This window comes from Melospiza georgiana, chromosome 11 (genome assembly GCF_028018845.1).
Source record: "Melospiza georgiana isolate bMelGeo1 chromosome 11, bMelGeo1.pri, whole genome shotgun sequence".
Lineage (NCBI taxonomy): Eukaryota > Metazoa > Chordata > Aves > Passeriformes > Passerellidae > Melospiza > Melospiza georgiana.
The window spans coordinates 17,158,661-17,175,393 of record NC_080440.1 but is presented as its reverse complement, the minus strand read 5'-3'; the positions used below and the strand labels follow the sequence as shown (position 1 = coordinate 17,175,393).

At 49.9% G+C, this 16,733-nt stretch overlaps 1 protein-coding gene across 1 annotated transcript in view; it reads right to left on the bottom strand.

The window, feature by feature from the left end:
- DAG1 (dystroglycan 1) overlaps positions 1-16,733 on the bottom strand; it is a 49,978-nt gene that overhangs the window by 11,913 nt on the left and 21,332 nt on the right. The window contains exon 2 of the mRNA XM_058031919.1: positions 3,218-3,631. Within this exon, the coding sequence (XP_057887902.1) occupies positions 3,218-3,499 (282 nt within the window). The 5' untranslated portion in view covers positions 3,500-3,631. The remainder of the gene's footprint in view (positions 1-3,217; positions 3,632-16,733) is intronic.

Genomic DNA, 16,733 nt, shown 5'->3' with positions numbered 1-16,733 from the left:
TCTGCCAGGAGGCAGCAGGAGCCAGTGGCAACCCACCCATACATTGTCTGTATGGCAAGGGGGCTGTAGGATATGGGGAAATTGGCTGTTTTAACCCAAACCTCTTAAAAATACCAATGTTTTGGTGTCAGATGTGACAGAAAAGGGCTGCAAGATGTCTTTTAGGAAGCCACAGCAAGGAATTTGAATTCCCAGCCACGTCCAGACAGCAGGAGAGCAGTCTCACAGCCAGAAGCCCTGCTGTAGTGAGGAAGCGAGAGGACAACATCTGGACTGACCTCCTGCCAAACCCAACAGCTGGAATACCTTCAAGCTCCAGCTGCTTTTCAGAGGCCATGATACTGCCTGACCAAGGCACTTGCTTGGGAACACAAGGCACAGGGAAAGGGTGTTACCACAGCCCCAGTGCCTTGCAGGCAGCTGGCCCTGAGCAACATGAAAACAGACTCTGAATTTCAGACACGTGGTAGTTTTTTACTTCTTTTCTCTGCAGCTTGAGCACATTCAAATAAAGTTGCTTTTGTCCTTAGCCATAGAACTCTCACCTGTTGCTCAGCAGCTCTGGGGGTGGCAGGGAAAGGCTGGGGGCTGCTCCAGGAGCACATACCTGACTGTGCAGGAGTGCATGCCTGCGGGGCACTCCTCCCCACACTGCACATGCCTGACGTTGTTTCCATCCCACAGCCCAGCTTGCAGATAAAAGTATTTTGTCTACAGCTGGCTGGAATCTGCTAACAAGCAGGGAGAGGATCTGAGAAGGAGCTTCAAGGCGATCCCCACCACAATCCTTGAAATAATCAGTGGGAATCATCTAGAAATTAAGCAATCACACTTTCTCCAGGCTCCAGTGGGAGTATGGGGACAGGAACTGTCAGCAATTTTTTAAAAATAAAATATTGTAGACAATTTCTTTGAAATTAAAGAGGAGAAAATACAGGTAACTACATCTCACTGTAAACCCTGCTCCATCTCAGAAGACACAGAAGTCCTTATTCTTTCTTAGCAGGGTTTAAGTACACCAGAGACTAAGATTCACAAGTATTATGCTTTTACTGCTTCAGCTGAGAAATGCCAGGCAGCCTGAGAAAAAGACCAGAGCAATTTGCCCAGAAACTTACCAGTAAAATAAAAATGCATCCTAGCACCCAAAATTGCCCACGCAGTTCTCACTAGCCAGGGATCAAATCCCCATAGCAAAGGTCAGCTGTGCTCAGCAGCCAGCATGCATTCTCTGCAAGCAGAGCCCTTCCAGAGACAGCAGCTCGGTGAGAGCCTGCTGCACTTTTAAAATCAATTTCAAGGTGAACAGATGCAACAAGCACTCGGATAAACCCAGGGATAAGCATGAAAACTGCTCCCAGAGTTTGCTGGACTTCACACAACCAGCAGCTGCTGGGTCCTGCTGAGCCCAGGCCTGTCCAGGCTCTCCAGGAGTGTTGGTGATGGTCAATACACCTCACACCTACATGGCAGAGGCAGAATTTGAAGCCATCAGGTGGGGTGGAAATAATCCATCAGTATTTTCCTGCAGCTACTTGAGCTATCACAGACGACTTTTGTGCCAGGAAAAGATGACAGAGGAAGCTGTGGTGTTATATAAATACTGACACTTATTCTTGCCATCAAAACAGCTATTAGACAACACCAGAACAAGCCACTTGGATGCAAAATCCCAACCCAAAGGTATCATTTCTGTAACATGAGATCTGGGGCTCACCACAGGCTCTGGCAGCCTGGTGCTGTACAGGTGGGTGAGGCTGGGCAGGGACCTTGGCCATGGGTCAGCACAGAGGCACCAAGCCCAGCCTGGCCCCTTCCCTGGCTCCTCTGGCCAGGGGCTCACCCGCTGCCCTCCTCCCCCTGTCTGACCCTCTGTCCATAACAGCTGCATTCTTCAGATTTTCTGCCCACCCTGGCACATTGTGGTCTGGCATCCTTGCTGGAGCCAGCAGGATCACGTATCAGGATTGGGATAACTGTGGGACTGTACACAGAGCTAAACCAAACCTGCCTTCCAGGAGAAACTGAGATGTCAGACTTGCTCTTGACTTGCTCTCCATCTCCCTCTGATCTTCTAAGACACACCAGAAGCTTGTATTTTTCTAATGCTTTATAATGCTCTTTGAAAAGAAATCCTGAGACTGGAAGGCAGTTCTGCTTTTTAAGGAGAGAATTTTCTGAATTCCATGTGATCCAAGCAAACCTTTCCAGGAAAGGACTAACAATGAGCACACCTGTGTTTGGCCATGTCCCTACCTTCCTCTGGGCTATTCTAACCCTCTCCTGCACTCAGGACTGATTCCAAACTCAGTTTTCAGGTCCTTGCAGCGCCTTGTATGAGTTTAATTCAGATAAGGGGAAAGGCTACCATCTTTCCCAAGGGGACTTAGAGGCAAGGTCAAGACAGACAGTGTCACAGGCAGCCCAAAGCCCTGCTGGCAGGACAGGGTCTGTTTGTCTGGCAATGTTTTGTTACCACAGTGAAGCAAACTCCCTGAGCCTGAGCAGCAGTCCCAGGGAATCTGCAGCTCCCCAGATCCCACGGCAGGATCTCCTCATGGATGTGCCCATCATTCCAGGGGCAGAGCATCTCACAGTTTAAATACAGCCAACAATCTCAATTAGTCATCTCTGAGAAGTCTTCTCTGTTGCAGAAGAGAGAAACTTTGCAATGAGATGAGACTAATTTTTAATAAAAATCCTTCTGTAGTCCTACAAAACTGTAAGGCTGCTTCCCATCCAGGCTCATGACCCAGCCTGTTAGTGGGTGACCCGTGTCACAGACATCTTTTATGAAAAATCTTTTATTAGGATTTTTCCTCCTGAGAAGCTGGGAGGCCTCAGGAACAAAATGTAAACATTGATTATCTGCTGCTGTGGAATGCAACAGGTGCATCTGGGATTGGCCCATGTTGGCTGTTTCTAATTAACAGCCAATCACAGTGAGCTAGCTTGGACAGAGAGCTGAGCCACAAGCCTTTGTTATTTTTCTTTCTATTCTATTCTTAGCAAGCCTTCTGATGAAATCCTTTCTTCTGTTCTTTTAGTATAGTTTTAATATAATATATATCATAAAATAATAAATCAGCCTTCTGAAACATGGAGTCAGATCCTTGTCCCTTCCCTCATCCTAAGGCCCCTGTGAACACTGTCACCGACCCGCTCCATCCTGCATGAACGTAACCAAAACCAATCCTTGGGGAGTGGTGTTTCTCACCTGGACAACCTCTCCATTGGAAGCAATTAACTCCGTGGGGATGGAGACTCTGAAGTAGCGTCCCACCACGGCGGAGCTGTCGGGGATGCCCACCACGGCCGGCGCCGCCTCGCGCAGCTCCGACAGCGCCGAGTGCATGGAGGCCTCCAGCTGGTTCTCCCAGTCCCGAACCACCTCTGCCGGCTCGCTGGGCCAGTGGCAGTGAGCAGAGGCTGCCAGCAGCAGCACAGGGAGCCAAGTCCTCCCCAGGACAGGGGCTTGCAGTAGGCATCCAACAGTCATTCTTCCCAGCAGCCTTGGTGACGGTGCTCCAGCTGGAAAGGGGATCGCGGGCAATCTGCAGGCACCACAGCACGGGCAGGGGATCCACCAGTCCTTCACAGCAGCCTCATCCTAGGAGTCCTGGGAACCTGGCTGGACACAGGAAATCCAATCAGCACGTTAATTCAGATACCCAATCCAGCCAGCCAACTCACAGTGACCTCGCAACAGGCAGAGGGTACTGGCCATGTTATTCTCTGTGCCTCAGCTTTTGATTTAACTGCAAGTTACCACAACCATCAGAGAGCACTCTCAGCTCTTCTTCTGACATACAGCATCTCCCAAGAAACAAGATCCTCCTGCTTTTCCAAGCACACAGCCATGCTCCTGCTGCTCTAGAGGCACAGCATCCTGGGATAGTCACAGGTAGGCAGACAAGGGAGATACAACCAAAGCTGAGACTGAGCACAACACCAATAGTTGACCTTTCAAGGCGAGCTGCAGCCAGGCTGGAATATCAGTGGATTTAAATGCCAGTTACCCAGTAGGAAAGATACCAAGAAACATTTGGAAGTCCAAAGCTGCCATCCTAATGGCTTGACACACGACAGATGCTTCTACTCCTCTGACTCATGAGGCTTGGTTTTCAAGCCAGGTCTCCTCTCAGGTCCAGCTTTTTGTATTAGAGTGCTCAGAGTTTACCAGTTTTTGTATTAGAGTGCTCAGAGTTTAGCTCAAGTCAGACTGGAGTGAGCAATGCACACACAGTGGTTTATACTCTATCCAGCTCTCTCCTGCTTGCACAGCTCACCTGTGCCCACACTCTGCCAAGACACATCTCCAGCTCTCCCTCACTTTGTTGTTATGTTCTTTCACTTCATCCCCATCATTACCACCTCCCTGCTTCCCTGGATCCCCTTTCTCTCTCTTCCTTTGGCCATGGTTTCCTTTGCTTCCCCAGCCACTTCTCCCTCCAGACTGCCTTCAGCCATGGCAGTCACAGATCTGTGCCACCATGTTCCTCTTCACAGACTGCTTGCAGGAGACCAATGGATCCCTGGAGTAGGACAGAGCCATTTGGGACCCCAGGGAAGTTGTGCTGGTATGGCAGTTTGCAGCCAGCACAGCCCCTGGTAACTGATCTGCACTGATGAGCGGAATGGTGGGTTACACAGGATGGCAGGACAGACACACAGACCAAGCAGACATTGTTCAATGCCAGGAGCACATTAGATTGGGTTCCCTAATGCCTTGAACCAACTCCTTTTTCCCAGGCTGAGAGAGAAGCGGCTCCAAATTCCCAGAGCAAATCAGCACAGCTTCCAACCACTGGCTCCCAGTTGGATTTATTTTAGCCTGTTCTGTCTGCACCATATGATGCACATCAGGCTGTCCCAAGAGAGCCTGGAGCCAGTCTGTGTGGGAAGGGAATTCCCACTGCTTCTTGCCCTTGCAGAGCTCCCAGAGCAGCACAACAGGGCTCAGCTGTGCTGTGGCCAGGCAGGGTGTGCTGCCCACCAGAGGCCTGCAGAAGCAGGCAGAGGTGTGCCCATGCAGGCACCCAAGCCCAAGGCTACCTCAGCAGGCTCTAGGAATAACAGGAAAGATAAGGTCTGGTGGCTCACCCTAAATCCTGAGCTCTAGGGAAGCTGAGAGGCAGCATGTAAGGATCTGCACATTTGCACCCCTCCATGGGCCTTTCACAATAAATCCCACACAGAGAAGGGCTGACACCTCCCATATCAAGGTAACAGGCCCAGGACACAGCACAGAGGGCTGTGGGCAGAGGAATGAGGAGCTGAATGCAATAACCTCTGGCTACAGGATCCACCAGGCAGATACCTGATCTGACCGCTGCTCTGTGGAGAACCTGTCTCAAGTGAAAGGCACAGGAGACAGCAGAGGCAGGATAACACTGCTGGGAACCACAAGACAGATGGGAGGATGGCTGCTAAGAAGGCCAGTGCTACAGAAAAGCCACTCCCTGCTGCTCCTGTGCTTCCAGCTGTCTGAACTGACTGGGAGGGGAATACACCAGATGAAACAACAAGGAAAGCAAAGCCAGGCTCTTCCCAAAGGCAAAGGAACACAGACCCATACTCTGCTGAGCTGGAAGGGGCCCATCAGGATGATCAAGTCTAACTCCTGGCACTGCACAAGACACTCAAGAATCCCATCATGTGCCATGAGAGCTTTGCAAAATGCCTCTTGAGCTCTGTCAGCCTTGGGGCTGTGACCATCCCTTGGAGAGCCCATTCAGTGCCCCACCACTCTCTGGGTGAAAAACCACCAGCACAGGATGGCCTTCACCCAGAGAGAGGAGCCTGAGCCAGAGTTTATCCTCAGGAAGTGGCTGCTGGGTAAGGACAAGTCACAATCCCTGTAGGGCACAACTCTCCTACCAGCTCCCTGTGCGGCCAGAGGAGGATCTGACACACTGCAATTGATTTCAGATGAGCACAGAGTTATCTCAGCAGGTAAATGAGTACCACAGTAGATGTCTGGTGGAGAATATCCAACAGGCCATGTGAATGAGCTACAGAGATGATGCAGACTCCTGCAAGAGGTCCTGAGGAAGTCACTGCTCATCACAGTGGGAAATCAGGGGGCTCTGTCCCCACACTGTGCCTTACAGAGCTGAAGGAACTACCTGCACACTCCATGGAGCCTGGAGCATGGTGACTGCAGTGATGGCACCTTGTCCCTGAGCTACTTCTCCTGAAGCCTGCTCGTTGGAAAGCCCTGATGGCAAGCACAGGCAGGATCAGAGACCTGTGGCTGGGGGAGGATTGTGGCAGCAGCCTCATGGCTGCCCCTCACTGCTGCACTGAACATCCACACCTGAGCAGGGGACAGACACACACTGTACAACTGCACAAGGCTGTAAAACACCTGGAGAGGTGCTTCAGGCCAGCCCCTGCCCTGTCACACTGCAGTGCAGCTCGTGCATGAGGGTGGCACAGCTCTGTGCTGCTCAGCCAAATGATGTGATCCAGCCTGGGGCGTTTTTGTTGGATGGAGAGGAGCATTTGGGCAGAAAGGAGCTGGTTCTTGATATCTGTGGCGAGCAGGAGAGGAAGATGAAGTCATCACCTATTTCAGAAATACTTATCAAAGCAGTCAACAAACACTGCCCCATATGTGCCCCCTGGCCCAGCAGCTGGCCATTATGTGCTCCTGTGACACTTGCAGGCTGCAAATTCAGAGTTTCATTTTAGGGAAAATATGGAAGAACAGGCTCAGCATATAGGAGTGGAGCACACAGGAGGTACAGGAGGAATTCAGTAGCTGATAACAAAGAACAAACAGAAGAGCTGAGAACAAACTTGCGCCACCAAAAAAAAAAAAAAAAACCACCTCTTAACACAGCTCCACCTCAGCACACAATGGACAGAAGCTGAAACACTGCCAGCCTCTCCCAGTGTGTGAAGGAGGAAAAGCAGGGTGGTTGCAGCTATCAGCAGAGCTGTACAAGGCATTGCCCTGCAGGGCACATGGACTATCAGTGCAAGGTGAATACCTTTTGGGATAGGAGATCCCCTGCCTAACGCCAGTAGTGCTGCTCTGCAAGTCTACTGGCCACCAGCACTGTGGGTCTGGATGCAGCTGCAGAAGAGTGAATGTTACCTGCAGCAAGGCTGGAATAAGCACTGGCACCTGCCTGGTGCCTCTGGTCTGAGAGCCCACACCACCTACCATGGCACTACCATGGGCACAACCCTGACTCAGCTGAGAAACCATCCCAGCTGTATTTGGAAAGGTCCATGTTCTAGGTCATTGTCAGTGACCAGTGAGTGGCACAGAACTGGAGCCCTCCAGGAGCAAAATCCTCAGTGTTTCACAGTTTCCAACAAATTCAAAACAGGGCCAAGGCCCAAACAGATGGAATTCTGCAGGCGGTTCTCTGCTGATCTCTAGGAAGCATCAGGCCATAGAGCTGACTGACTTAGGCAGCACTTCCCAGTCATGAGGGAAGGCCAGACCACCCCAGCTTCTCTCCATGGCACTGTGCTCCTCCTTCCAGCAGGATCTGCACTGCCCAGTCTCGCAGAACAAACACAAAGGTTCAGGCTAGTCCTGAATTTCAGGATGTTTCCTTCTGTCTGATCTTCTGAAAGAGCTGACTTTTCTCTTTATTCTCGTGATTCTGTGAGAGCTCTTTTGGTCTCAAGTTCAAGCCTTCAGAGTGTTGGATGAAACATCAAAGTCAGTATCAACATCTGCTTCAGTCCTAGTGCTTGCTGCATGCGCCAAGGTTGATTCCTGATCTCCAGCGCCAAACCCCCTCACAGAGCCATGGAACTGGGCCTGCTTGGTGAAGTTATGATGCTGCATTTGATATGATGCTGACTTGTCAAGGCAATGCTGGAATTTGCTCCCTCTCCATGCAGCTCTGACACCCACTGACGCGGTAAGGACTGGCTGTACCTTTGTTATCCAGGGACGCTGAACAGCGCAGGCAGAAGATGGGACTGAAAGGAAAGACTGAGAGCAGGACAAAGTAGCTTTTCCTAGTCACACATTTTCCCAGAGACCTTTCCTTCTGCCCATCAGGACCCAGGTGTGGAGCCAGGGGAAGCACCCCAGCCAGAGGACGGTGGCTGTCCTAGAAATGACTCTTCCTCTGTGGCCGATTACGACACCACTTCAGCAAGAACCAGTGAAAGTGAAGTCTCTGTCCAGCTGCATCTAATCCAATTGCTCAAGCACACAATCACATCACTGGGCTGCGGTAATTAATCACCACCAGCATATTAATGCCACTGAGCCCAGCGTGCAGAAAGCTCAAGTAACTGCTGTGCAATTCTTGACTCTGGTTAAGAAGATATTTAGGAGTTAGGAGGAATCCCACTTACCTGATTGCTTATTTACCAATATCCTCATTAAAGTAAGCATTAAACAAATGGCCTTTAAGGAAGCAAACTGTGCTATAAAGACTTGGTGCACCTTTGCAGAGCAGAGCTCTTGTCTGTGCAGAGATCTCGTGCATGTTTCCACAGGAGATCTCCGGGCAAGCCCCGTCAGCTCTCACGCGCCGGCGAGTCAGGGCAGCGAGCAGAGGAATGATGAAATGCTGAAACGCAGCGTCCCTGGCCAGGCACACAAAGATGGCACTCTGCCGGCCCTGCTGCCCGCTCCCAAACACCACAGCGGGCACCCCTGGTGCCAGCCTGGCGGCACGGCCGGGCACAGGCGGGCAGGGCTCCCTGCACACGGGGCTGCGCTGTGCCCAAGGAGCCCGGGGCAGGAGGGACAGACAGCCTGCAGGCAGTGTGTCTGGGCACAGCAGCCCATCACCAAGCCATGAACTGACAGTCTCCTCAAGCCCAAGGGCGTGCTAGCCTGCAAGCCTGGCATGTAGTATGTGCAAAGAACAGCCTGGAGGGTGAAATGTAGGGAATGGTCAGAGTTTCTGTGCCTGCCCTGCTCCGGATGTACCCTGAAACAAAGGCAGCAGCCCTTCCAACAGACTGTGTTAAAGGCTATGGAGAGTGCAGCAAATGCCTCTGGGAGTTATTTCCAACCTCTTAGTTAGTGGCTTCTGCCATGGACATTCACAAAGACCCAAGCTCCAGACACTGCTGTGCACAGGATGAGCTACAGACAGGGATGTACAGCAGAACACACACACACACACAGACACACTGGTCACACACAGGCTCAGGGCAGGCATCTGCCATGAGGAATAGGCCAGGAAGAGGACAGAAGATTCACCACCAGACACAGCTCTCCCCACTCCACACTGCTCAGAGGGACAGCATCCTGTCCCGCACAACACTAACCAGGCACATCTGGGGGTGGTGGCCTTACTTACATGGAGGCTGGAGGACAAGCTCTTGCAATTTCTGGCTTAATGCTGTACTCACAGCTGCCTGCTCAAAGCCACGTGTGCACCAAAACCAAAACAGCAGCAGATGATCAGGGATCAGACCCTGAGAGACCTGCCTGAGTGGGAAGCCCCAGATCAGTGCTCCTGAGGCCCCTGGAGCCCCTTCCACCCTCTCCCCCCACAGCCATCAACAGCTGATCACCCCCAAACACCATCAGCTCAGGAGGTACCAACCTGTACTCAGTTCTTCACCCCAAAGCTTCATTTCAACATGGTGTGCCCACTGTGTATTGTCACCACATCAAAGGTGGTGAAGGTGCCCAGAAGTGACATCCAGCCAGCCCAAATGACATAGGCACAAGAAGAGGTGCTTTTTTTCATCCTCTTCCCTTCTTGTATTTCTGCACTGCTCGTCTCCAGCACATCTGGTGTCAGTAACAGGAAACCCTGACGCTGAAAAACAATCTAGGGGAAAAAAAAACAAACTCAAACCCGAAACAGCAGTGCTAAAAATGTGTGCTGGGCAGGGAAATAAGCAGCACCCTCCTGCTGATGGGGAACTCGCCTGCAAGCTGTCACCAACTTGTTGCTCTCAAGTTCCAGAAGCCACAGGCAGTTTTGTGACACTTGTGCAGGAAGTGGTCACTGCCATTGACACCTTGCAGCAGTTTTTATTCTGCTAGAGCAAGCACTGAGATATTTAACTTTCCTGTAGCTGACAGGAAGCTTTCTGCTACCTTCATTACCACTCTGTGAGAGTGACAAAGGATGCAAAGTGACTAGTTTTCCTTTTTGCCCCATCTGTTTGTCCAGAAGTTGGGCTACTACACTGTCCTCCCCAGTTCCCAATTAGGGACTCCATTACCAGAAAAACTTCTTCTCCTGGCAGAGGTAAGCACTGAGGACATGCTCCAGTAAGCACTTGAGCAAGTGCTGTGCAGGGGAGGAGGCAGCCTGGCAGTCCCAAAGCCCCCAGCCAGGGCACTCCTGCTGAGGTACATGCAAGGGGCACTGCAGAGCAGCAGCAGCAGCACAAAGGACACCAGATCCCTTTTTGGCAGCTGGAGCATGTTTTTTCTTCCCTGTAGAGCACATTTCCTCTGCAAGATGCTGTAGCAAGTCTTGCTCTGGAGGCAGCACCTTCCCCAGCCTCCAGCAGGAGGGATGAGTATGGTACCCACAGGTGCCTCTCGACTACACACTTCCACTCTGACCTGACAGACTTGCTGGAAAACCACCTGGATGTGCCCCTGCTCATCCACCCTGCTGGACTGGCCCCCTGCAGGCTCTGTGTGCTCAAGCCATGTCTGAGTGTCCACTGTGCTGGACCAGCAGCTGCAGATTCTGGCTAGGCAACACTCCTGACTCTTTGATGAAAGTTTCAGCAACCACAATCAATCCCTTCCTCCACTTTTGTTATTCCCAGACAGCCAACTCAGATCATATCTTCAAGTGCATTCAGTTGAAAGGAAACTCAGATATTATCTTCCCAAGTATTTAGAAGGCCTCAGAAATCTTTTTTTTCCCCTGTAATTACAAACACTGCAGCCAGGTTGAACTGCCATTTGCTTGCTGCCAGCAGCCAGGAAAAATGAGGATATAAACATCCACCAACAAGCCAAAGCAGAGGGACAGCTTCAACAATGGCACTCCACACCTCCTGCATCCTGTGAGCCGGGCCCATCCCAAGGGGAAGCTGGCAGAGAAAAGTGATGACAATCCAAGGTATAAATTGGATCCTTCCTGGATGAAGCTCAAAGAGAACAAAGTGGGATGCACTGGGGCACTGGGGAGATGGGAAATAAGAGCCCACGCTCTCCTCTAATAAAAGGACCAGAAGCCAAACTAACTCAAACAAATTGGGTTTTCTTAAGGATCCAGTAGGGTCATAAACTTCACATGGGTTAAAAAAAAAAAATAAAAAGGGTGGGGCAGCCAATTTTATAGAAGGCAGAGTTACCAAGGCAGTGTTCCTGGCTCAGGCATCACTTGATCCCGGGATGGCATTCAGGGAAAGGATGACTCGCATTCCTCCCCAGGCATCCTCTCCTGGCTGTTACTGGAAAGGGCATATAGGCTAAATATACAGCTGCACAGGGCAGAGCAAGGGTCTGTTTGCCTCAGGGCATGCACTGTAACGTGGCTTTGGCTCCACTTGTGTTCCCAGTGCACAGCCAGCCAGAGCAAGCCCCTAAAAATTCTGCTTATAACTCCTGGTTTTGTCTGAAAACACAGCAACAGTGTGCAAAAACCTGAATATTTAATTCTGTGTTTAAGGGAATGTAAGCTAAAGGTAGTACTAAAATCCACAGGAAATTAAACTAGAAAAGTTTATGGAAAAAAAAAAAAAGATGGGACTAAGATCTCCTTGCATACAAATGCCATAAAAATGCATATTTTGAAGATAAACACAACAGATGTGTGCACATATATCTATATATACATGCACACACACACGCACAAATGTTTTATAAGTTCCCAAGGTTTAATAAAAACCAGAACTCAAGGCACCAAGATAAAACAGGGAGTTCTGACTCCAACTCTCTCTTTAATAAGGGAAGTTTTGTATCATGCTGAACTTGTCACTCATTCTGCAATGAAGACCTTGGCAATAAAGTAAAGCATTTTAGCAGAAGCCATCCCATCCTGCAGGAGAGGTGGGACAGAGGACACTGGGCTGGCAGCTGGGGCACCTGGAGACAAGGCAAGAAAGCACATGGACACAAGAAGTAAAACACAAGATGTCACTTTTTAAATGTGAGGACTACGAGGGATGAGAGCCTGACCTTGTGTTCCTGGGCAGGCAGGTTGTTCCCAGCAAGTGCCAAAGGACATGTGCAGGAGCAGCTGCTGTGACAGTCACCACTGTGTGTCCTGTCCCCTGGTATCACTCACCATCCACCAGCTGTTCTGAGTCTAATTCACACCCCTTAATGACCTTTGATAGAAGTCACCGAGCTGGAAAGCGGGTTTCTATCAAAGAGGAGGCTTCTGCTGCTTCAGAAACAGGTTTAAACCAAGCCACCATCACTGACTGCAGCTTTTCCTCTGCCCCTTGCTACAAAGGGACAAAATCATCCACAAAGCTCCAGCAGCACTTGAAATCTCAGCCTGTAAAAACACTCCCTCCCTTAAGCTGCTCAGCTGCACCGTGCAGGAGATGTTCTTTACAGCTGTAGTCATGAGCACCGAAACCAATGAGCCTAAAAAGATTTACATCTCTTGCTTGATTTCTTAATTGAATTAAAGGCTGAACAAAACCTCTTATGAGGCTTCAGAGAATCCACATGGAAAAGAAACAACGAATATCCTAATTGGAGAGGAAGCTTTCACTGGACATTCTGTCTTAACAACTACTAAAGAGTCCCTACAAAAAGAGAAAGACCCTGAGGGATAAACTCCTAGGCTGAGCAAGGCACGAAATCTGGAGTTTTGGAGTACATCACACGTTGAATGGGTCACACAGAGGAGGGAGGTGAGCTTCAGTGACATTTTAGCCAAAACTCTTCCACCTACCAGTTGTCTATTTTTTATCTATTTAATTTATATAAACATGGTACAAAATGCCTTCTGCCAAATTAGCAAGCAGAAGCTGTAAGAGGGGTGAAAGACACGAAAGACACACTGACAGGAGAGGGCAGCTCTGTAAATCACCTTCTTAGGAAAGGAAACTTGATCAACCTTCCAATCTTGTTCTGAAGGAAACCCTTCTGAGGCTGCACCTCTGGCCTTACACTTGAGTCAGAAGGCTCATGGCAGAACCCTTGCCTGTGCTTTGACACCTTCTCTTCACCCCTAGAACAGCTTTGGGGCCCCCCAGGACAGGCTGGCACTGCGGGCACCAGGCAAGCACTGGCTCTGTTACTGGTACTGAGAGGAGCACCCAAGCGTGGGTGGCTTGGGCAGGGACAGGAACACACAGCCTGAGGGCTGCAGGCACCAAACCCAAATCTGGAAAGAAGAAAGGGTCAGTGGAGGTTTCAGTGTCACCTCCAAATGCTGTTTGGCCGGAGTGCTTTGTGGAGACACGGCCACATTCCAAGGTTTATAATCACCTTCTGGGTATTCCACAAAATTCCTCAGATAATGAAATATTTCTAGCAGGTCCTTGAAAGTGCTCAAGCACTATAATTTCCTACAGGTTGGTGTCACAGTGCCAGGATTTAGGCACTAAGCAGAGGAATGGAGGCAAACTTTGGATCTCTCCCCTACCTGTTGCTGCTGCCACGGGGAGGCAAAGCACCGAGAGCTGACAGTGAGCGGAGACAGGAACCAAGGAAAGCAACACCAACAAAAAGCCATTTCCAGCACTTCAGCTGTGTATGCAGCAGTATTTATGTTCTCTGTGGCAGTGTAACTAAGGGCAGGCACATTCTGTTTAGAAACATCCCACCATTCCATCAGCTTCACCACCCCACCCTGCAACTCCAAGCCAAGGCATTAAGATTCAGCTTCATGGAGTTTCTCAGCCCTGATTTATTACTCAGCTAGCAAGACTGCCACAGCTCTTCATTTAAATACATTTACCCCCCAGTGACTAATGCAGAGCAGGCAGGGCATCAGCTGTGGACCTCCAACTTTTAATGTTTCTCATGAAAACTGCTCTAAACACTTCTTGGCAGAAGGAGATAGAAATGTTCCAACTTTAACCATCAACCATAAAATGGGAAAGCTGTGAAATGAAGCAGCATTGCTCCCATGTCACAGAGGCAGAGAGAGCTTCTGGAGGAAGAATTAACTCCCTAAAGATCAGCAGCTTCCAGCTGGGCAACACACTGCCCTTAAACTTGCAGAAATTCAGGAGTCACTAAGAACCATCAAACGACCAGCCTCTTCCTTTTCTTGGAGACCAGGACTGAAGGGCAGTGACACTCTGCTCCCCACAGTCACCTCTGGCCCAAGCTGGCCACCCTTCCCTCCAAAAGCAGGAGATCTCCAAGAGCCCAAGCTGACCAAGGCAGAAGGACAGTGCATGGCTTCACAGGTCCATCTCCTTCCCAGATGCTCTGGTGCAGGAAGACTGATTTAAATTACAAAGCACCAGACACTAACAGAGCCTGCACTGCATTCCTGCTGCATTCATGTCACTAAATTATATTTGAACTAAATTATGTTGTTTAACTGTGTAATTATAAAATAAGCCTCATCTGGTTTTGACCATGGCCACAATGGCTTCAACCAGGAGCAGGGAAGACTGGAGCTGCTCATCACAGCTCCCCTGGCACAGAGACAGCTCCAGCTTTTCTCCCCACCCTGCTCTGGAATTGAAAAATCAAGAGACAAGTTCAATTATTTCAAAGCGAGACCGGACTTACTCACTGCAGTATCAGTGACATTTAGGCTTTTTTTAAAACACTGACATTCTGTCCCATCCATACACATAACAGGACACATTCAGCCATAGCTCAAGCTCATTCCTTAAACCAGGAATCATGCATTCAGGATCTGGGCAAGAAAGGCCATAGAGACCACCCTGACAGCACAAAGCCAGGGTAATTAAATACCAGGTTAACTAACTAACTAATAACCTGCTTCTCTCTCATACAAAGCAGTTTAAAGGGCTGCTCTGAGCAATCCCCCTGCAGCAATTCCAAAATAAACATCCTGCCATTCCCTGTTCCCGAATTCCACAGACAAAAAAGTCCAGAGGACTCAAAAATAGGATCAAACTGTCCTGCTCAGACACCAGACAAGTTATTCAAAACAGGGACCCAAGGACAAAGTGGGTAAAGAGCATTCACAGGAAAAGGGGAGGCAGAGAGACTGCAAGGACAAGGCAAGGTAAACTTCTGCTTTCCTTCTGTAAGCAGCCACAGAGCCTGTGCAGTGTAACACAATTGCAACAGTTAACTAGCTGGCATGGGATCTGGAATCAGACCTCAAAAAATGGCCCTGAGGTTTAGCCACAGCAGAAAAAATCCAGTAATTTTTCCCTCCTCCATCTTGTACAGGTCAGAGATGTTGAAAGCACGGTCTGAATGTTTATGAGGAAAAAACCCTAAATTGCAGTGTCTTTCAAATAGTGTGAGCACAAGCTGCATCCCTCTATTTTGACTTGCAATGCAATTTTTACAAGGAGACCAAAGCTGCTTGCCCAGCCCACTGACACAGTGTCCCACAGCTCCCTAGGTGACATCTGGATGGCTGTGAGGGGACAGCAGCACACACTCACAGCTGCACACTGACTTGCAGGATGGCAGCAGCTGTGGCAACTGAAGTGGGCACATCAAAATATGAATTTAAGTTATAAAGAGAAAAAAATGGAGTAAGATGGGGCAGATCCTGTACTGACTTCTTCCCCAGTGCAAAGAAACACTGTGGAGCATGGGATGACTCCTTCTGCAAGAATGCCAAGAATGGGGGCAAAGTCATCAGAGCTCCAATGCTCGGATGCCATTCTAAGGCAACAAGGTAAATTAAACCAGCACTCAGCTGGGTTTTGTAATAGTTTGATCCTCTCCAAGCCAAGCATCACCTTTTCTTGCTCACTGTGTGTGCTTTGGACACCCAGAAACCACTCTCCCCTTCACCTCTCAGCCAAGTTAGAGGTACCCTGTGTAACCCTTTTGTAACAGCAGTGCCTCTAACGCCCCTTTTCCCACTGCTTGGGGCTCTGCTCCCACAGAACCCCTTTTTCTGCCTTGGGGCACCCAGAAGAGAGCACAGCCCAGCCCCAGGCACAGTGTGTGCTGCTGACCTCGGGAGAGAAACGAGAGCAGCCCCACCTCCCAGCCAGCAGCCACCCACAGCAGCCCTAAGTGTTCCCGAAGCTGTGCAACAGCAGACAAATGCATTTGTGCTTAATCACTGTGAATCCACCCCCCAAGTAAGTCACTCTCACTTTGACTGCGGCTCAGCACTCCCTGACCTTCAGCTAATGCGATGGCCAAACCCCAGTAATTAGTTTAAGAGGGCATCCTGTTACTCAGCACCCACTGGACTATCCTTGCTGTGCTCACAGTCACATTCCTAGGGCCGCACCTCTATCCCAGCAAGCCTCAAACACTTCCCAGAAAAACCTGAGGGCTCTCTGCTACCAAATAGCACAGGAGAACATAAACAGTGCAGCAAAAGCATATGGGCTCTACAGAGAGATGCACAAGCACTGCAGGAAAAGGCAGTCCTGGAGCTCTGAAGGTGTGCTCAGCCTGCCTGTGCTTTACTGAGCGGCTGCAGATGTGGGGAGACAATGAAACTGCTTATCACAGTACATCCCATTCAGGTTCCAGAGAGCAATTCCAATCCCCAGGTGGCAGGCACAGCAATTGGGTACCCCCCGACAGGCACCAAAGCTCTGCTTTGCTTGTGTTAACTTCAGTGCTTATACAGGGTTTCCCTGGCTCACTGTCTTTAGCAGATTGTTGGTTCAGGGACGAGATCAGGTCAGTCCTGCAGGACCTTCCTGCACCTTGTACAGCATTTGGA